Source organism: Macaca mulatta, chromosome 7, assembly GCF_049350105.2.
Source record: "Macaca mulatta isolate MMU2019108-1 chromosome 7, T2T-MMU8v2.0, whole genome shotgun sequence".
Taxonomy (NCBI): Eukaryota; Metazoa; Chordata; class Mammalia; order Primates; family Cercopithecidae; genus Macaca; species Macaca mulatta.
This window is the reverse complement of record NC_133412.1, coordinates 89,412,828-89,434,556: the sequence shown is the minus strand read 5'-3', so window position 1 is coordinate 89,434,556 and position 21,729 is coordinate 89,412,828. Positions and strand designations below refer to the sequence as shown.

Sequence of the window (21,729 nt, the reverse complement as noted above, 5' to 3'; positions counted from 1 at the left end):
CATTCCCTCTTCCGGAGGTCCATGTACACTAACAAGCATCCTCTTTGGAAAATATGACTGGGCGTCCCTAAGTCTGAGGTTAGGAGCCATTTGCACATTAGTTGGAATTGAACCCCGCAGCATCCTCCCTCGAAGCTTCTCTGTGAGCTGAGCTGCACTGAGGGACAGGAGCATGCCATTCTCGGGTTGAGAGGACCAGCCCAAATGGGCTGTTAGGGGAAGGAATACTGGGAGGTGGGAGAACATTACAAATAAAAGGGCTTAATATATGTGAGGTGCGGCTGTGTCCACCTGTGCCAGGGAGACCAGCTCCTACCCTGGGAGAGGGCAGGGAAGTGCTTCCTAGCCCTTTTGGCCTCTGCCTTTCCCTGAGCATGGCAATGCTGCTTCGGCCAAAGCCCAGAGTCTGAAACTCAGTGCACAAATTGCCCCATGCCTTATACATCTGCAGGTCTTCACGGTAAGGGCCCATCTTTAGGGACAAGGCTGAGATGCGGAAAGATCTTTACTTTTAAAAAGAATTACTCAGCTACATTCTTTAGTTAACTCTCAATTAGCCAGAAAATTAAAATACCAAAAGAGTACTCCACTCCTGAATATCTTCATTCATTTTAGTCATGAATGTTCATCTCTGTAACGCTTTTATAATCAACAAAATTAATGCCACTTCATCCTCAACATTTGCTGTCGTTAGATTATCAAAGTAGCCAAAGTTAATACTCAGTTTGCACATTAAATCTGTAACGTTTTCTCGCATGGGTCAGCTATGAGGAAGAGATGTAACATTTTCCATGTGGTAGATTTTCTCCCACCAAGACAAAAACTTCTGAGTAGTGCTCCAGAAATGCATCTGCTGGTGGCTGGGGACAGGCCCCATTGAAAGAGAGGGTTACAGGGATCCAGTTCAATTGATTTCTGCCTAACTGCAGACCCCAGGGCCAGCTGGCACTGAGTGCAATTCCTGCTCCTGTCTGGCAACTGTCTAAAATCTACATGGAGTAAATCTTGCAGATGAACATAACTTGTTTCAGACCTAAGCTATCTTTAGGTTGACTACATTTGGTAGACATATTTCCCAAATGTTTACGTCTCTCCTTTCTAACACAGATCCTATGGAATACAATTAGATCATTTCTTAAGACCCACGATTCTCATTGTAAATTTCAGGCATGTTCTCAGAGCTCTTGAGGTGTACAGGGCTGTTTATCTGCAAAGGATGCTAGACTTCTGTGTCTTTTGATCGCTCTGTGTGTTTTCATGTTTCTCTCCCCTCACTGTCCATTTCTGCCACTTGCTGCTTCCAGTCTGCCTGCTATTTCAGCCCAGTATGGACACCCATAGCCACAATTATCAAAACTGTCCCTAAAATTAAAATCATCAACATTTATTGAGCACCAGCTATAGGTCAGTCCTGTTATTATTTGTTCGTGTGCATTAATCTGTTTACTTCTTACACCTCCTTATAAGGGAGTTATTAATATAATGGTCCCCCTTTTCCAGATGGGGAACCTGAGACACACAGCAAGGCACACAGCTATAAGGGGTAGAGCCAGAACCTGGGCCCAGATAACGCAAGCCCAGAGCCTGCTCTCCTTGCCACTCATCCTGCTGCCTCCAAGAAGCAGCACACTTTACAGGGGCTAATTGGATTTTTGATCCTCATGTGTTCTAGAGAGCTGTACCTGAAGACCATGGAGGCCACTTTGGAAGCACCTGGCATTACCGTCACAGAATGAGAAAAATAAATCCAAATCAATTCACTGGAAAAGATAATGAAACAGATAAAACACTAGCTGGCCTAATCAAGAAAACAGAGAGAAAGTACAAATACAAAACTAGAAATGATAGAAAGGAATAACCAAATATTGAGGAAATTTCTAAAAGCAGAAGATAATGGTTTGTACAGTGCATAATAAATATGATATTTCCAAGTAGAAATGTCAAGTAGACCACTGTATATATGGCTCATAATCTTCCCCAACAGACTTTATGTGCTTGTCAAGTGTCACCATTAAGCTATCTTCAACAGGTGCTTCTATGGGAGTCCTATGTCTCCCAGGGGAGGAAGCCATCACATTTTCCTCTACTAGGGTAGGGGCAGCAAACTTATGCACATGGGCCAAATTTGCTCACCACCTGTTTTTGTAAATAAAGTTTTATTGGAACATGGTTATTCTCATTCATTTATGTATTGTCTATGGCTGCTTTCATGCTACAACAGTAGAGTTGAATAGCAACAATGGGGATCATATGGCCTGCAAAGCCTAAAATATTTACCATCCTGTCCTTTACAGAATAAGTTTGCCAAACCCTGTGCTAGAGCCCTGTGATTTTTCCAGTTTCAGACTAGTTTCTGTGCTGGTTTCTTGGTTCAGGATTTCCAGACCAAGTAGGTGGTACACATTCAGACTGCATATATGCTTATTTCAGGTATTCTTTTTCTAGTCAGAGCCTCTGGGTAGACACCCTTAAGTCCACACCTGGAACAAGTGCAATTGTTCTTATCTTCATTTTAGAGATTCCTGGCTTAGTCTGTTTGGGAAACTATAACAAAACACAATAGACTAAGTGGCTTATAAACCACAGAAGTTTTTTTCTCACAGTTCTGAAGTCTGGAAATTCCCAGATCAAGTCTCTGGTAGATTTGGTGCCTGGTGACCTGCTTCCTGGTTCATAGACAGCTGTCTTTTCACTGTGTCCTCACAGGGTGGAAGGAGTGAGGAAACTCTCTGATGTGTCTTTTATAAGGACACTAATCCCATTCGTGAGGGTGCCATCCTCATGACTTAATTACCTCTGAAAGGCCTTACCTCTGAATATCATCACCGTGGGGGTTAGATTTCAACACGTGAATTCGAGGGGGATAAACATTCAGACCATAGCACTGCCTGTATTCATTTTATTTCGTGCATAACAAATTTGTTCACCATTTATTACCTCGCAGTTCTGTCGGTTGGAAGTCTGGTGTGGTAAGGCTTGCTTCTCTGCTAAGGCTGAAATTGCTTTGTTGGCCAGCTCCACTCTCAACTGGAGGTTGGGGTCCTTTCTGAAGCTCGTACCTGTTATGAGCACAGTTCAGTTCCTTGCAGCTGCAGGACTATAGCCCCTGTTTTCTGGAGAGCTGGTGGCCAGTGACCCCTCTCAGCTCCCATAGGCTGCTCTTGCTCAGGTCCTTCCACCATATCCCTCTCCATCTCAGCAGCAGGCACAATCCTTCTCATCAAATCTCTGTCATGCTTTCCATAAATATGACTTCCTTTTCTGCAACCAGCCAGAGAAAACTCTCTGCTTTTAAAGGGCAGCTGTGATTAAGTCTGACCCAGGGGATAATCTGTTTTTGTTTTTGTTTTTGTTTTCTTTTGAGACAGGGTCTTGGCTCTGTTACCCAGGCTGGAGTACAGTGGTGTGATCACAGCTCACTGAAACCTCAACCTCCTGGGCTCAAACAATCCTCCCACTTCAGCCTCCCAAGTAGCTGGGATGACACATGCACATCACCACATCTGGCTAATTTTCTTTGTATTGTTTATTTTTTGTTTCACCATGTTGCCCAAGCAGGTCTTCCAGGCTCAAGCGATCCTCCCACCTTGGCCTCCCAAAGTGCTGGAATTACAGGTGTGAGCCACTACCCCCGGCCATAATCTCACTTTCTTAAAGTCAGCTGTACCCTATAACATAAGCTCATCTCAGGAGAACTGTATCTTCATACTCACAAGTTCCATCCATAACCACAGGGGAGGTACTACACAAGAGCAAGGGTCACAGGTCACCTTAGACTTCTGGGGGCCACACCAGCTTTTTGCAGGGAGTTCTCTTCAGCTTTCCACCACAAATGATCCTTAGGCTTCATCCCTAGTCCTGCTCAGACTTAGAAAGCCCCAGTATTAGTAGATGGACCTTTTTTCTAATATGCTCATGGGCCATTCAACCTCAGCTCCCACTCGCTTCTCTGGCTTTTAGTTCTGTCATCATTTTCCATACCTGAGGTTTTCTATTTCTTGCATTCAAGATTAGCATGCATTTAAAAATATGTGTGTTGTATTATAACCTGTATGTTGAAGTATTTGGAATGATTGGGGTTTTGAATGATTTCTTCCCTCAGCAGCATGTCAGCAAGATTTTTCATGTTTTAGAAATACATACCAAAATTACCCTCCAAATACATCAAAATAAGTGAACTTTCAGAGTCCTACCCTCAGTAAAGTTATAGTTACCCTAAAACTAAGGTTATAGGAAGAATTGATGGTTGATCAACCTGAAAACTCACCAGTGTGTTCAGATCTAGGGCATAGTTTCTTCTTTTGCAGTAACTTTTCTTTATGTATCACCAGGAAAGCTAGATGTATGAAAATCAAGGAAAGTAGATTACGGTATCTTTCGAGACCTAAATTCTTTCTAATGAAACAGGCAGATTAATGGGCAAAGGACAGTCTTAACTGTTTTTTTTTCCTTGTCCCAATACCTCTTTTCAAATAGCTCAACATTGCTAACAGTATATTTATTCTGTTTCCATTTCAAATCTGTGAGCAGTTTTCAAAGTTATAATAAATGCTTTTCTTCAGATGTAGCTGAGCAGTATTTTCAAGAGAGCATGGCTCATCTTAAAGATTCTGAAGGGATGGGAAGAACCAAATTTCTTTCAATTCAAGATGAATTTTGCCATTTTCTACAAATGACTGGACAAAAAGAGGTAAGTGAGTTTGGATCACAATTGTCTAGTTATTCACAGTTGATATCCAAAGGGCTACTCCTTTACTCTGCAAGCATCCATTAAGCACCTATTGTGTGCAAAGCATGTGCCAGTCTCTAGAGGGACACATAAATAAGGCTAGGGCTCCTTTCGGGTAGCTTCCAGAGATACTTGCTCTTAGAAGCTAGGAGACTTCATGAGAATATAGATTGTCATGCCCACCTACAAAAGATCCTAAAGAAATAGTGGACAGGCCCTGCTTATTGAAGCCCTGCAGATCTGGCTGGAATAGTGTGGCAGTTAGTGTGTCTAATCCCTCTCTCCTCAGTTTGGGTAATGAATGGAATTTGCATATCTAAGGAAAACTATACGGTGCAGAAGTTACAGCTCAGTTGTTTAGTATTGATTCATACAAGCATGATTTACATGGCTTATAAAAGTAGAACAAATCCCAGATCTTATATTCATTGGTAATTAAACCCTTGGGAACGTATTCCTTGCAAAGCCTAGCATACCGTGGCTATATTCTTTTGTGTGTGTGTGTGTGTGTGTGTGTGTATACATATTAATACATATATATATATCTCTCTCCAATCGCCGACAGATACACATTATATATATGTGTGTGCATATATATGTATATATGTATGTGTATATATATGTATGTGTGCATATATGCCCACACCCTCTTCTCAGCGCACCTAAGTCCTGTTTACTCTTCACTCCTCTCTGTTAAGCTTTTCTTTTTTTTTTTTTCTTTTTTTTCTTTCTTTTTTTTTTTTCTTTTTTTTTGAGACAGAGTCTCGCTCTGTCACCCAAGCTGGAGTGCAGTGGTGCAATCTCAGCTCACTGCAACCTCCGCCTCCCGAGTTCAAGCAGTTCTCTGCCTCAGCCTCCTGAGTAGCTGGGATTACAGGCCCCCGCCACCACACCCAGCTAATTTTTTTGTATTTTTAGTAGAGATGGGGCTCTACTAAAGAGCTAGTTTGCTAAAATCTTTTAGTCAGACGGGGCTCACCATTTGGCCAGGCTGGTCTTGAACTCCTGACCTCATGATCCACCCGTCTCAGCCTCCCAAAGTGCTGGGATTACAAGTGTGAGCCACTGTGCCCAGCCTCTGTTAAGCTTTTCCTATCAGAGGTTAATGCCATCTCAGTTTCCTAGAAAACCACACATGCATACATATATACACATATGTGTACACAGTACATGTATGTGTACACACACACACACACATATCTATATACATAGTTGTTCCTCAGTATCTGTGGGGGATTGGTTCCAGAACCCCCAAGGATACCAAACTCCAAGGATGCTCAAGTCCTTGTACAAAATGGTGTCATATTTGTATGTAACTTAGACATAGCCTCCTGAATACTTTATATCATCTCTAGATTGCTTATAATACCTAATACAATGTAAATGCTATGGTAACAGTTGTTACACTCTATTTTTTATTTGTATTGTTTTTATTGTTGTATTGTTATTTTTGTTTTTTTCCCATATAATTTGTGATCTATGGATATGGAGGGCTCGCTGTATATTTTTTTCAACTCTATCATGACAAATCTTGGAAATGAAAAACTTTATTTCCCTTGCCATCTGTAGACCTCCTCCCCCACAGCTCTTTTCTCATCCTTAATCCCCCCACTACCCCCACCTTCTCTCAGTTAGGGAACATGGGCTTTTACATAGATACACACATGTTTCTCGGGCCAAAGTAGGGCCACAATCAACATGACAAATGGGAGTTTTCTTGGTCACCCAACCCCAGGGAGAGAAATGCCTTCCAGGGGCATCATATTCCCTCCCCATCTCCCCTCACATCTCTAGAATACTTAAGGGGAGTGCTCAGGTCAGAATAATGGGGCATCCATTGTTTTCCATCTTTAGTCCTGCCACTCATCATCTCTTGCCTGTACCGCTCTAACAAGTTCCTGTCTCTCAGCTGCTTTTTCCATGCTTGCCCTCTTCTAATCCACTCAGAATAAGGAAGCCATGGTGATGTTTCCAAAAAGCAGATCTGACCAGTGAACACTAATTTGTAAAAGCCAGTCCACTGGCTCCCCGATGCCCTCAGGATAAACCAGAATCCTGACATGGCCCACAGTATTGTCCACAACCTGGACTCCACTGACATTTCCAGGCTCATTTTTGCCTCCTCCCCCCGATCCATGTTCCTGCCACACTGGCCTTTTCTAATTCCCACTTCCAGGCAGTGCCAGCTTCTGTTTCCTCCTCCTGGGAGGCCCTTCCTCATTCATCTCCAGGCCAATGCTAACCCATTCTTCATTTCTTATCAGCTTCTCTGATTCCTCTCCCCCAGGCTTCATTTAGATGCTCCCCATTGTTCTTCCTTACAGAATCCATTTGATGTCATCAAATATTTGTAAGTATATATTCACGTGGATATTTAACATCTATCTTGCAACTAGACTGAACCTGTGAAAGCAGAGACCCTCTTGCCTGTGGTGAGGAGTGATGAGCAGAGAGGTGGATGCATGTTTGGCCACGGGCCAGCTGGCTGTTCTGACTCCCATGGGCCATGCATCAGTTCGTCTGTACTGTCTGGCTTCCCACCATAGTGTCTTGCGGAGTCAGCCAATGCTCACTGTCAGTGATGCTATGCCTCACTGCCCTTGCCCAGGTCACCCAGATCAGTATTGATCAAAAGATGCATCTCACTCTCCTAAGCTGCCCTCAAAGAGTTTAGCAAACTGGCTCTTTTCATTCTAGGGCCACTACCAGCCCTTCCAGTGCCCTTATGATAATAGAAAAAGCTGCCCCTTCCTCAGGTAGATACCGCCCATGTTGGAGGGGACCAGAGGCTGGATTTCAGCCCTCCCCATGCTCTGGCCAGGCACCCCTGTGTGTGGCACCCCCTGCCCAGCCAAACATGGCCAACAAGGGCCGGGCCCAAGGACAGTCCCGGAGCCAAGAATGGGGCTGTGCTCAGGCCATCCCAGATGTTCCCACAGCACATGGCCATTGGCACTGTGGAACATGATCTTTGGGGGCCGAAATGCCTTTTAAGGTAAAATGTAAGTGAAGGTCACTCTGCCACAGGGTAAGCTACTTTACAAGGGTTTGTCTTCTAGTTATGCCACTCTTTTGCTCAAGAATCTTCTCTGACTTCCTCAGCCTGGTCACTCACTGGCTGTCAACAGGCCACGTGCTCCTCCTGTGCTCCCAGTTGCCCATACCCTCTTCTCAGCCCGCCTAAGTCCTCTTTACTCTTCACTCCTCTCCATTAAGCTTTTCCTAGCAGAGGTTGATGCCATCTCAGTTTCCTAGAAATCCGTGCCGTTTAACTTCCTTCACATCTACCCCGTTTCCCCAGTCAGGCTGTAGACAGTAGCCAAAGCTTCATTTGAGAAAGGGAGTCTCCCTGGGTCTTCTCCCCATCACTGGCTCCTCTAAATCTGACAGTCAGTTCCCACAGAAATATTACCAAACCCAACACTCTCATCAGTCTAAGTCCTTGCTCTCAGAAGTTGGGAGATGTGATGGGCTTTACCCTCAGGCAAGTCTAGATTTAAATGCTAGTCCCTCATGTACCTCAGTGGGGCCTCACTGGTGAGTTACACAATCACTCTGCCTCTACAGGGATTCCTCTTTCACCTGAGAAATTGATTTCTGCCTCATCAGCACCTGTAATGGGGTTCCCCTACCCCAGCCCTAGCCCCTGACTTGTACTATTGCCAACAAAAGGATTAAAGGCCCTCCTTGTCCTTCTGTTTGTGGAGCACTTTCAGGACACCTTTGGGGCTGTGTCATGAGGAAGCTCCCATGGTCCATGCTGTATTTGGCAGTCAAATTCAGCATCCATGCTCTGCAGCTGATGTCGTGCCTTCATGTGGAAGATTGTGGAAGAATTTCTGGAGAAAGTATGGAGGATTGACATACTTTAACAGGGTTTTCCCCCGCCTATTTTGGTGTCTGAAGAAGCTAGTATCAGGAAATACTGTGTCCTGACCAATTCATATTTTTTATTCCATGTTAGTATAAATAAATTGGATAAACCAAACAAAATGTCACATCATGTTGGAATGTTTACTTTCAGTTTCCTAAACGATTTCCTATGAGAATAGTAAAGCCTGGAGTGTGTTCAGGATGTTCTATACGTAGATAATTTGCCCAGGAATGCTGTATTTTCACTTCTGTAAGAATGGCATTGTGGACAGAGGGAGAAAAGCATGGGACTAAAGTGTATGAAAATTAGGCTGGGCATTGTGGCTCGTGCCTGTAATCCTAGCACTTTGGGAGGCCAAGGTGGGCGGATCACTTGAGGTCAGGAGTTCAAGACCAGTCTGGCCAACATGGTGAAACCCTGTCTCTACTAAAAATACAAAAATTAGCCAGGTATGGTGGTGAGCGCCTGTAATCCCAGCTACTTGGGAGGCTGAGGCAGGAGAATTGCTCGAACCTGGGAGGTGGAGGTTGCAGGGAGCTGGGATCATGCCACCGCACTTCAGCCTGGGAGACAAAGAGAGACTCTGTCTAAAAACAAAAACAAAACAAAACAAAAAAAAAACCTCCAGATTTCCACCTGCTGTTGTAAAATGGAAGATCTGCTGAGATGGATTTAAAAACAGAAAAGTATGAAAATTGCTGGCTGGATTCAGATCCTAGCACCAACATAGCTGAGCCCTCTGACTCTGAGCAGGTTTCTTAACTGCTCTGTGCCTGTTTCCTCCTCTGCCTAATGAGGATTAAAATTTTACCCATCTAAAGAAGACGGCAAAAATTAAATGAGATCACACACAATTGTGTGTGTTCAGCACAATTACTGACGTGAGGACTGATCCATGTGAGCTTTTGTTCTTACTACTCAACTGAAATGGATTCCTGTAATGGCTGAGTGGGTTTATTTTGCCAGGTGTCCTTTACCTGGTTTATTTTGCCAGGTGTCCTCTCTCTTCATAGTTTACATCTTTCCTCACATTTGTGTTGTTTCCTGACTCCTGTTCAACCAGAGGTGATATGATTTGGCTGTTTCCCCACCCAAATCTCATCTTGAATTGTAGTTCCTATAATACCCATGTGTCATGGTAGGGACCTGTGGGAGGTGATTGAACCATGGGTGTGGTTACCCCCATGCTGTTCTTGTGATAGTGACTGAATTCTCACAAGATCTGATGGTTCTATAAGGGGCTTTCCCTGCTTTGTTCAGCACTTCTGTCTCCTGCTGCCCTATGAAAGAGGTGCCCTCTGCCATGATTATAAGTTTTTTGAGGCCTCCCCCCCCATGAGGAACTGTGAGTCAATTAAACTTCTTGGCTTTATAAATTACCCAGTCTCAGGTATCTCTTCATAGCAGCATGAGAATGGACTAAATACAAGAGGAGAATAGGCTCAGCTCATGAGACTACCACACCCATGTGAAAATATACAAGTTATGTAATTTTCTTAAGAGGCACTGATTTTAATCAGCCTTTGAACTTGTTAACCAGATAGGTTTTTGTTCCTTTCACAGAGAGCAACCTTGATCCTGAGAGAGTCCCTGGAAGCCAAAGTGGGAGTATTTGGCGATTTCAGTCCCGAGGTGGCAGAGACATACCGGCTCCTGGGAGGAGCAGACCTGGTGCAGGGGAACCACAGTGAGGCCCACAAGAAACTGAAGAAGGTAAAGCTGGAACCAGTACGAACACAAGAGTAGGCTCTCCCTCCCCTCTCCAAGGTCAATTTCTCTCCCTCGTGGTGGTTCTTTTAAATGAAACTTTAGAAGTGGCTTGTTTAGATAGGGTGACATCACTTTTGTGGTAGATCTAAGCTAATACTTTTTGGGTAAAACACATAGTAAGCCTCTTAGACATATATGTTTTGTAAATGAATTATCAATTATTTTTACTACGCAAATATTTTTAATTTTTTACATAGTATAATTTATCAGTCCTTTATGTTTGTGGTGCTCTCTCTATATACTGAGTTTATAGAGGAATTCTCTTACATATTCTTCAATTGTCATTCTTCTTTTTCTTCTTTTAAATTTGGAGTTTATTTGTGTGGATGGCATGAGGAATGGATCTAATCTTACCCTTTTTCCAAATGGCCACCCAGTTGTCCAGCACCATTTAATTAGAGAGCCCATCTATGCTCCAGTGACTTCAGATAACACCTTCATCATATACTGATTTTCCTTATGGACTTAAGTCTATTTCTAGATTTCTCTTCTTTTCCACTAGTCTTTCTGTTTATTCATGTGTCAATATTTCACAGTTTTAACTACAGAGATTTTACAGAATGATTTAATATGTGATAGGAGTAGACAACGCTTATGGCTTTTCTTTTGCTAGGATATCAGATGTTCTAGCTATTCTTCCATGTTTTTTTTTTTTCTACATGAAGTTTTGTATCAATTTGTCTAACTCCGTAAAGAGCTTGCTGGTATTTTTATTGCATTACTTATAAATAAATCTTGTGAAAATTAACAACTTTGTGATATTGAGTTCTTCTATCCAAGAAAAAGGGGTATCTTTCCATTTCTTCATGCCTACTTTTATATCTTTCAGGCACATCCAAAAGTGTTCTTCATATGGGTTTTGTGTATCTCTTATTAAGTTTAATTCTAACCATTTGATCTTCCTTATTACTATTATAAATGGAGATTTATCTACTGTTATATCTTTTGATTTTTTTTTTTTACATACGAGCCCAGTTGGTTTCTCTGTCAATTTTATATCCTGCTAATTGCTTCTTTTATTGCTTGAGTTAATTCAATCATTGATTCTCCCAGGTTTTGGGGGTATTCTATTACATCATCTGCAAATAGACTTAGTTTTACTTTATGCTTTCCAGTTCTTATGCCTCCAATTTATTTCGTTTGTCTAATTGCATTGGCTTATACCTCCAATATAATAATAAACAGCAGTGGAGATAATGAGCATCCTTGCCATGTTCCTGATCTTAGTGTAAATGCCTCCAGTGATTCTTCATTTAATAGATGCTGGTTTTAGAACTAAGGTTTATATATTTTATCATGTTAAGAGAGTATCCATCAATTTATATTTTCATGAGTGCTTTTTTAATTAGAACTAAATGTTGAATATTACCAAAGGCTTTTTCAGCGTCAGTGGAGATTATCAGATGGTTCTTCTTAGATCATTTAAATAAATCACAATAAATAAATTTATTTCACACTACCAGAGATTGGGTAATTTATAAAGAAAATAAATGTATTTATTATAATTCTGGAGCCTGGGAAGTCCAAGATTCAGGGGCTGACATTTGGCAGGGGCCTTCCTGCTGCATAATCCCTTGGCAGAAAGTGAAAGGAAATGAGAGAGAGAAAGGGAGAGAAAAGGAGGCCAAACTCAGCCGTTCATAATGAAACCACTCCCAAGATAACAGCATTAATCTGTGCATGAGGGCAGAGTCCTAATGGCCTAATCCCCTCTCATTAGGCTCCACCTCTCAACAGTGTTGCATTTTGGATTAAGTTTCCAACACATGCATTTTGGGAGGCACATTCAAACCATAGCAGATGTTGATTCTATATGCTAACATTTATTGTAGGATTTTTCTGCCAATATTTGTATGTATTATTTATTTAAGGATCAATGTTATATTTGCTTATAAAAATAATTTGGAAGTTTACCTTATTTTTCGTGCACTGAAAGAATTTATGTAGCATTGAAACTCTGTAGTCTTTGGAGGTTTGTGTCTTCTGTGACATCCTTTAGGCCTGGTGCTTCTTTTGTAGGGAAATTCCTTGATAATTTTTTCTATTTCTTTTACAAAAAGTGGTCCGTTGAAGCTTTCTGTCCCTAATGGGGTCATTTTGGCAAACTGTATTTTTCTAGATAATTATCCATTTCACTTACATTTTCAGATTTATTTGCATGGAGATTTGAAAAGTGGTCTCATGAATTTTAAAACTTTCTACTTTTTAACAGTTATTTTCCCATTATAATTTCTTAGTTTTATATTTGGGTTTTCTCCCTTTTTCCTTGACTTAGTTTGTCTATTTTGTTAATTTTTTCAAAGAGCCAGGACTTTAATCCCATAAATCCTATTCTCTATTTCCTTAATTTCTGATTTTATCTTTACTATTTCTGTCCTTGTACCTTATTTTGTTTTGCTCTGTTAAAATTGTTTTTCTGGGTTTATGAGTTGGGAATTTAATTCATTTATTTTCATTTTATTAATCTAAGTGTTTATGAATATGAAATTTTCTTTTATTCTAAATGTATCTCATAAGTTACATCATATGTTTTCATTACATTCATTAGTTTTAAAATGGGGAAAACCTGGGAAACCCTAAGTAACGTAATTAATCAAACCAAAAGAATTAACTAGTTCTGAGGGGCTATCCTATAAATCAAGTATTTTTCTCTTATGATTTTTCTGATTCTGCTGCAAAAGACACTAGATTTGGTAACATGTGTGACACCTATTTGTTGGTGAGGTGACACATATCTTTTATCAGTTAGTTAGCAAATAGTTACTTGGCACCTTCAATAGGCCAGTCACTGTGCTAGCCAGACCTGAGGGAAAACAGTGACCAAGACAAATATGATCCTTGTCTTTGTGAGTCCCCAGTCTAGCCAGGAAGAAATATATTAGATCAATCATTTTTAATACTTTAAACATTACCCATATGCCAAAGACATTTTGGTGAGGGAGAGGTGAGACGGAAGCTGAGGGTGGCAGATGCCCTGCATTTCCCCATCTGTCACCTCCATATAGTAAGAGCCAATGCTGGCCAGGCACGGTGGCTTATGCCTATAATCCTAGAACTTTGGGAGGCCGAGGCAGGCAGACCACTTGAGACCAGGAGTTCGAGACCAACTTGGCCAACACAGCGAAACCCTGTCTCTACTAAAAATACAAATAATTAGCTGGGCATGGTGGCACACTCCTGTAATCCCAGCTACTCAGGAGTCTGAGGTGGGAGAATTGCTTGAACCTAGGAGGTGGAGGTTGTAGAGAGCCGAGATCATGCCACTGCACTCCACCCTGGGTGACAGAGTGAGACCCTGTGAAAAAAGAGCCAGTGCTTTTTGAGTGATTGTTACACCAGTGGCACCGTGTTAAGCAATTCGTGTACATTAACTCATTTAACTCCTACAGTAACCCTAAGAGTTGGTGTATTAGGCCATTCTTGCATTGCTATAAAGAAATACCCGAGGCCAGACGTGGTGATTCATGCTTGTAATCCCAGCACTTTGGAGGCCGAGCTGGGCAGACCACCTAAGTTAGAGACCAGCCTGGCCAACATGGCAAAACCCCGTCTCTACTAAAAATACAAAAATTAGCTGCTGATGCACACCTGTAATCCCAGCTATGTAGGGAGGCTGAGGCAGGAGAATCGCTTGAATTCAGGAGGCAGAGGTTGCAGTGAGCCGAGATCATGCCACTGCACTCCAGCCTGGGGCACAGAGCAAGAAAGACTCCATCTCAAAAGAAAAAGCAAAAAAATAGTAATACTTGAGACGGAGTAATTTATAAAGAAAAGAGGTTTAATTGGATTACGGTTCTGCAGGCTGTACAAGCATGATGCTGGTATCTGCTCAGCTTCTGGGAAGGCCTCAGGGAGCTTGTACTTATGGCAGAAGGCAAAGTGGGAGAAGGCACGTCACATGGGGAAAGCAGGAGCAAGAGAGAGAGAATGGGGTAGTGCCACATACTTTTAAACAGACAGCTGTCATGAGAACTCACTCACTATCATGAGGACAGCACTAAGAGGATAGTGCTAAAACATTCATGAGAAATCCCCACCCACAGGATCCAATCACCTCCCACCCGGCCCCACCTCCAATATTTGGGATTATAATTCAACGTGAGATTTGGGTAGGGACAAATATACAAACTATATCACTTGGGTACCTCTACTCTGTATTTTATAAAGAGGGAAACTGAAGCTGAGAGAGAAGTGTCTTGGCTTTGATCATGTGGCTCAGAGTTGTTGGAGTGGAGATTTTTTGTATTTTTAGTAGAGACAGGGTTTCGCCGTGTTGGCCAGGTGGTTGGTATCGCACAGTCTATACTACAGGGTCATTTATTTCACATCTTGGAATTCCAAGTAAGACTTGTTTTTGAACAAGGGGTCCCTGGGCTTAAAAAATGTTTGGAAGCAAATGGCACGGTGGGGAGAATGCCAAGATCGGAACAGTAGGAGTCTTTGGGTTGTCACTGACAGAATACAATTGAAACTAGCTCAGGTATAAAGGAGCGTCTATTGTCTTGTGGTTTCCAAATAAGGGCCGACAGCCAGTGATTAGCCGGCAGGATGCAGCTGAGCCTCAGCCAGACTCTCATGCCAGGAAGGCGCTCTCTGTCCAGGACTTCTCCTTGCTCCTCTCTGCACATCTTCCTCCTCTCTCATGGCAGTGTCTTCCCACAAGGTGAAGATCAAGGCTGGCAACACTCCATAGTTTTACTTTCTGTCCCTGTGCCTTTTCTTGTCTCAGCTTGAAAGACCTCAAAGACCTCAGGGAAAGACTGACAGGCCTGGCTTGAATCCAGGGCCCACCCCTGGCTCAGTCAGCCAAGGCCAGGAGAGTGGTAAGCTATAAAAACATATTACTTCCAAGGTAACTGGGTGGCCTGGGGTGGAGGTGGCACAGGAAACACTATCCTATAGTCAGAAGACCTGGGCCAGGGTTGCCAGCGTCCCTCCCTGTTTTTGGCACATGTGCAATGAATACAATAGGAATGAAGTGGCCCCTTTCCTTAAAAATGTCCCAGACCAATGAGGGAGTTATAGACCGTAACCTCCCAAGTGTATTACATGCTCAGTTCCATGCAGCAGGTCCATACTGGGATCTACGGGAGTGAAGAGATTTAGGGAAAGTGTCCAGATAAGTAGTCCTGAAAAAGAGTATAGGCTAAGAGAAACAGGAATTCCCAGACCGGGAAGTGGGATGGAAGAAGGGTGCTCAGAGGCAGGACACCAAAGTACATCCAAGGAACAAAAAGCAGTTGGAGCTGGCTGGCTGTGGGGTTGCTGGTGGGAGAGGTGCAGGGCAAATCCTTGAGGCCAGGTTTGCCAGGTGAAGGGGCCGAGACCTGATCCTTTAAGCAAGGGTCCCAAACTATGGCCCACAGGCCAAATGCAGCCCTCCACCTGCTTTTGTGTGGCCCTCAAGTTAAACATTTTTTACACATGATCATTTGCAACCCATTTGATGATGGAGGACACCTTTGAACTTCAAGTAAGTGAATAGTTATCTTCCTCCCAAAATGAATCTATTTTTCTCATTAGTAGAACTATAGAACTATATTGCCCAAAAAATGCTCATTATTATATCTTGAATTTCATGAAAAGAAATTTTGTAGAAATTTGTCTTCTGTCTTGTTATGTAAGTGCTGCACCTACCTAATAGCCTCAACTTTGTCTCTTGGACTATTATGTCTACAATATTTACCATATGGCCCTTTGCAGAAAATTTTTCTGAGCCTTGCTCTAAGCAGCTGGGAATGCTGCTTACAGGGAATGCTAAGCAGGGCACAATCAATGGGTCTAGAGTTGTCCTTTGGAATTTTTTTTTTTTTTTAATCACTATGAGGATAGTGTTGAGGATGGAATGGAGTGGACCAAGAATGGAGACAAGAGGACTCAGTTTTCTTTGTCCTCCTTCCATCCCACAGTTTTAGGGATCGAATGAGATGAACTGAGTGAGGCTGTTCTAATGAGCACCAGACACTGCCTGTGTGCAGGCCATGCAGGCCACTGGGAAGCTGTTCCAACCATCAGCACCTCTTCAGGAGAGAGGAAAACGCAGAGCCAAGGCGCTGCCTGCCACTGGGAATACCTGCTTTCCTTCCCGCTCCTCACTTCTCCCCTGAAGAAGGTAGATAACATCTGGAAAAACTCCTCCTAGGGTTCAGCCCAGCCACTGCACCCCAGGCAGGGGAAGGACCTCAGAATAGAGGAGGGTGGCAAATGATAACAGAGATACACAGAAACTTGAGCAGGGCTGAGCAGGACCACACAGACCTTTACACTGTCACTGCTGGCTCCCGGTGGGACTGAAGTGGTTTATGTGCCCCACCGCACACTCACTGCTACCAGGTGTGGCTCATACATCATTCCTCATCTTCACAGCAACCCTGCAGGTCAAACCTGCATAGCTCTGTTAAACAGAGAAGGAGCCTGAGGCTCCCAGAAGTAAGCCAGTGGTCTGTGGGCAGGTTACTCTTATGTAAGGCCCGACTCTTTCCTCTATGCCAGTGGCTCACCAAGTATCCTTCTTGAGCCCCCTGCATCAGGGTCACCTTCTGAATCAGAGTCTCTGGGGCAGGGGCCAGGTGCTCAGGGTTCTGCATGTTGGCCAGTTTCCTAGGCAGAGGCTGAGAAACACTGCTCTGGGCCACACTGCCACCCAAGAGGCTAAAAATCAGCTCAGCTTCAAGAAACTCTCAGGGTGCATCACCCTAAAGCCTGTGGTAGAAGTTGGTGGCCCCTTTTTCCTCTGATTTGGCCTTGTTTACCATCAGTCCTGAAAACAATAGCATTGGCATCTTAAAGATACCTGACCGTTTGCCAGACTCCAAGAGAAACGATGGACACTTGTATTTCTGAAGGTTGTGCACTGTGGTGCCTGCGGTTCTGATCTCCACTCCTCCACATGTACCTGTCTGAGGACAGGCTGACTGCTCTGTGAATACGAGGACGCAAATGGGGACTTAAAACATGCTTTTCACATCTGCTGCTGACTGCAGTTTCTCAAATGCCATATTTAGCAGTCGACTCTGTGAAGCCAGCAGTTCCTAAAGCTAAACACTGCCTGAGAAGTGTCTCTTGTTTTTATCACAACAACAGCTGCATCCCCTAAGTTTTCAACTCAGTAGCAGGAACCCACTGAACAGTGGCTTTTCCAGATGTACCCTCCTGTGCTGAATGGTCCAGGCATGGACCTGCAGGCATGAAAAACAAAAAACAGGAAGGCCTGGGAAACAAGGCACACAGAGGGATTAAATCACCGAAAAGGAAACCATATTATTGATCTGCCTTTTAAAGGCATCTGCCTGCAGGGGAAAATCACAGAATTCTCTTGGCTGCAGATGGAAATTTCCACAGCAAAAGTTCACCTACTTGTACCACATAGAAACCTGATTGTATTCTAGGATGGTCATCATCACCAACATTTTCATCAGGTGAAAGGCTGCAGAAAGAATCCTGAAGGCTGCTTCATAGATCAGGAACCTCAGGAGTATGCTGAGCCCAAGAACAGTGTGAAGTCAGATTTGGGTCCAGCCTTCATCTGGCTTCTATATTAGATACTATCTTCAGCAGGGTTCAATCCACGGCCTCACTACTTTAGCTGTGGGCATTAAACATTTTCATAAAAGAATGAAATAATTTTATGTGACCCCTTTCTTCAAAAAATCAAAGCCCACTAAAATGAACCTTTTTAAGAAAGGAGTTGGAACATAGTTTTTATTCAGAGGTTGTAGGCAAGAAAGCCAACGTTAAAAAGGTCTTTTTTCTTTTTCTTTTTCTTTTTCTTTTTCTTCTTTTTTTTTTTTTTTTTTTTGAGATGGAGTCTTATTCTGTTGCCCAGGCTGGAGTGCAGTGGCACGATCTTGGCTCACTGCAACCTCCGCCTCCCGGGTTCAAGCAATTCTCCTGCCTCAGCCTCCCGAGTAGCTTGGACTACAGGCACATGCCACCATGCCTGGCTAATTTGTGTGTTTTTAATTGAGATGGGGTTTCACCATGCTGGAAAGGCTGGTCTCGAACTCCTGACCTTGTGATCTGCCTGCCTCGGCCTCCCAAAATGCTAGGCTTACAGGCGTGAGCCACCACGCCCAGCCTAGGAAGGTCTTATGTGGTCATAAGTCAAGACTGGAGAACAGGCTATGGAATCCCTGCTATATTCCAGCTATTCCTCCAAGCAGGCCAATACACACAGCCTTCCTAGGGAAGGCCATACCTTATGTTAGAATCCATTCCCTGTAATTCCATCAGTAGCCCACTTTGTCTTACTTTCCCTTTAGCATATTTGGTATTTTCCTTGTTGTCCTGGATATACCAGGAAATCCAGAGCCAAATTTGGAGTTCCCACAGAGCCACCACGCCACTCCACATTGTTTTCATGTGTAGAGCCTCATTTGTCCTTGATCCTGATTTTTCTAATCATCTTTGACCCATTGTTGGACCACAACAGCCCACCTTTTTTAAAGAGAAGGTCATAATGACATTAATTGCATATAAAAAGTCTTGTTCTTGGGTTGAGAAGTGTGCTTAAAGACTCTTCAAGCACTTGTGACTTGAAGATGTTTGTAAATCAGTTTATATGAGAATGAGAGCCAATTGTTAAAGGGGTCATGGTTATTCATTCTTATCTTGGTTAAGAGTGAATTTGGAGGCCCGGCGCCATGGCTCACGCCTATAATCCCAACACTTTGGGAGGCCAAGGCGGGTGGATCACCTGTCAAGAGTCCAGGACCAGACTGGCCAACATGGTGAAACCCCATCTCTACTAAAAATACAAAAATTAGCCAGGTGTGGTGGTGGCATGCCTGTAATCCCAGCTACTCAGGAGACTGAGGCAGGAGAATTGCTTGAACCTGGGAGGCAGAGGTTGCAGTGAGCCGAGACCACACCACTGTACTCCAGCCTGGGAGACAGAGCGAGACTCCATCTCAAAAAACAAAAAAGAATGAACGTGGAGCCTCCCTTGCCCACTATAGGCTGTGTGGGAATAAGAACTCCAGTTCTCCTGGCCACAGGCCTCCCCAACATCATCAGCTGCAGGGAAAAGGCACCCTCCTGAGGTTGGGCGCGCCCAGCTATGGCACCCAGGCACAGTGCCCCTCCATGTTTGCTCTCCCTTGGAAAACACTTGATTTGTAGTGTACACAAGCTGCCCACTGACAAGGCTACATTTGCTGTGGAAAGCTCCTCAAGCATCAGAACTCTGACCATGGCTTAGTGAGTGTACAGTGCCTCAGAGGGTCATCAACTATCCCACAAGGTCTGGAGGGATCCAGAACTGTGGGTGTGGACAGACCATCCTGGCCTGAGGCTCTCTAGCAGTTTTTCAGAGCTTCGCCGGAAACAAGTGAGTTTATGGGTACATGGCCAGGGATGGAGGGAAAAGCAAAAGCTCCTGTTACATAAATCTAGTGTAACCTTAAACAAGTTGAAAGAGTAATGGTCAGGAATGGCTGGTGTGGATAGCACAGATTCAGGAAGGACTGAACCAGATCGCTGAGCTCCATGTAATAGGGAAATTTGCCAAGAGAAGGCAGTTCAGAAGGCCCAGCTTTAAGAGTCTGCATCCCTTTCCTTGGCTGGCTTAGAAATAGGCAAATCCAGCCTTTATACAAAAAGCCGGCTCCACTTGAAAAAGAAACCATAATTTCTATGTGGGTACACAGCAGGATTTCTCTCAATAGCAAGTCCTGCCAATGCATTTATTTTCTAAATATTTGTATTGCAGTTGTTGTGGAGAAGGATGATGGTACCTTGCTCCAGTACAGTGGCCAAGGGATGGAACAAAGTCGTGGGGGAGTCGAGGGATGCCGATAAGGACATAGAACCCATGGGACTTGGCAACCTAGAGGTGAGGAGTGAGGGAGACAGCAAGGATGACATCCATGCCCCCAGGGCTGGCACCCAGGACATACTCAGGGAGAGCTTTCTGAAAGAGTCTGCTCTGAGGAGCTGTGCAGGTGGCAGTGGCTGGACCTCACCCCCTTTATCCTTCATCTCCCATTTCCCTGCAAAGCCCAGCATCCCCCTTCCTACCTTCCCTGTGTTTCTCTCATGGGAGGCTCCCTACCCACCAACCAGTGCCTCAGTCCTCAGGTCATAGGATCACTGGCCCTCCAAGTAAGGGAGCTGTAGGGCTGTGTGAGAGAGACAGACAGAGACAGAGACAGATAGAGAGACAGAGACAGAGAGAGAGACATAGACCGAGAAAAAGAGGATGCAGGGGTGTGTTCTCTCAAACACACACTCGGAATTCCTTCTCCCTGTGAGCCCACCCCCACCCCCACCACCACCACCGCCTCCACCTCCCCCCAATCCCCACCACCTCCCTCCATCCCCATCCTGCCCTGTTTGTTCTTCACCTGCTGACTCCCCAGTCCTCAGGTCTCACTCCAGTGACACCTCCTCACATAGGCCTCTGCTGGCCCAGGTACCCTGGATCGACCACCACCAACACCCCCCGGTATTCATTCATAGCCCCGTCGTCTTTTTTTTCTTTTCTTTTGTAGCTCTTATCACAGATTGTTATGACATGTTTATTTATGTATTTTAAAAATATCTGTCTCCACCACTCCACTGGAAGCCCCCTGAGAGCAAGGCCCACTTCTGCCCATTCTCCATTCCATCTCCGAAGTAGCCACAGGGTTGGCGTGTTGCAGGTGTTCAGCAGACACCTGCTTCAGGAAGTGGCGAATGTGGACGAAGACATGCGTCCAGCCAGGACGAGGCTGGTTTCTGCGTGGCTCAGAAGAACCACCCACTACCCCAACTGTGTTTCTGCAGGGGAAGGCTGTCTGATGAATTATGTTTTGGTTTACTCCTTCAATTCCCCCAAGTTAGTCGTTTCTGCCTGCCTTGTAATGGTTGGTAAATGAAAGCGCACTTGTATTTCTTGAAAGATGTATCACATTTCACGCTTCCAAGGAGTAAGGCTTCCGGAGTCATCTTTTCTCTTAGTATCAGCCTTGAGAACTGACATGAAAACAGAGCACAATTTTCAAGTTTCTGAGTAATTTCTCCCCCGTGGACATAATCTGGCATTGGATAATGTGTGTGAAGAAGAGCAGGGATTTCAGATCCTCAGCGTTAGAGCATTTTTTTAAATTTACCTTTCTTTAGCTTTTTCATTTTATGTAAGTACAAAATACAAGTAATAGCTTGACAAGCCTGGCTTGGAACCTTACCAGGAATGAACAGTATGCTTTTCTCGATTTTCTGTTACGGAGTCATGTAGCCTTGTAACTTAAATGACCCTTTAGTTGCAGTCCTTGCTGCACTGTCTCCATTAATGAATAGGAGGTGTTCCATCGGTACCTTCATCATCTGAAATTCCTCAATAGAAGTTATGATGCAATTCTGGGACCTTAGGCAGGAG

The 21,729-nt window shown here is 43.8% G+C and overlaps 1 protein-coding gene across 7 annotated transcripts in view; it reads left to right on the top strand.

Annotated features, from left to right (window-relative positions):
* The window catches only part of TTC23 (tetratricopeptide repeat domain 23), a 107,323-nt gene that overhangs the window by 77,231 nt on the left and 8,363 nt on the right, over nt 1-21,729 (top strand). For 4 of the 7 annotated variants that reach the window (XM_077938132.1, XM_077938133.1, NM_001266031.1 and 1 more), the window contains 2 exon segments: nt 4,563-4,690; nt 10,167-10,316. In XM_077938132.1, coding sequence (XP_077794258.1) covers nt 4,563-4,690; nt 10,167-10,316 — 278 coding nt within the window. 7 annotated transcript variants of the gene reach the window in all.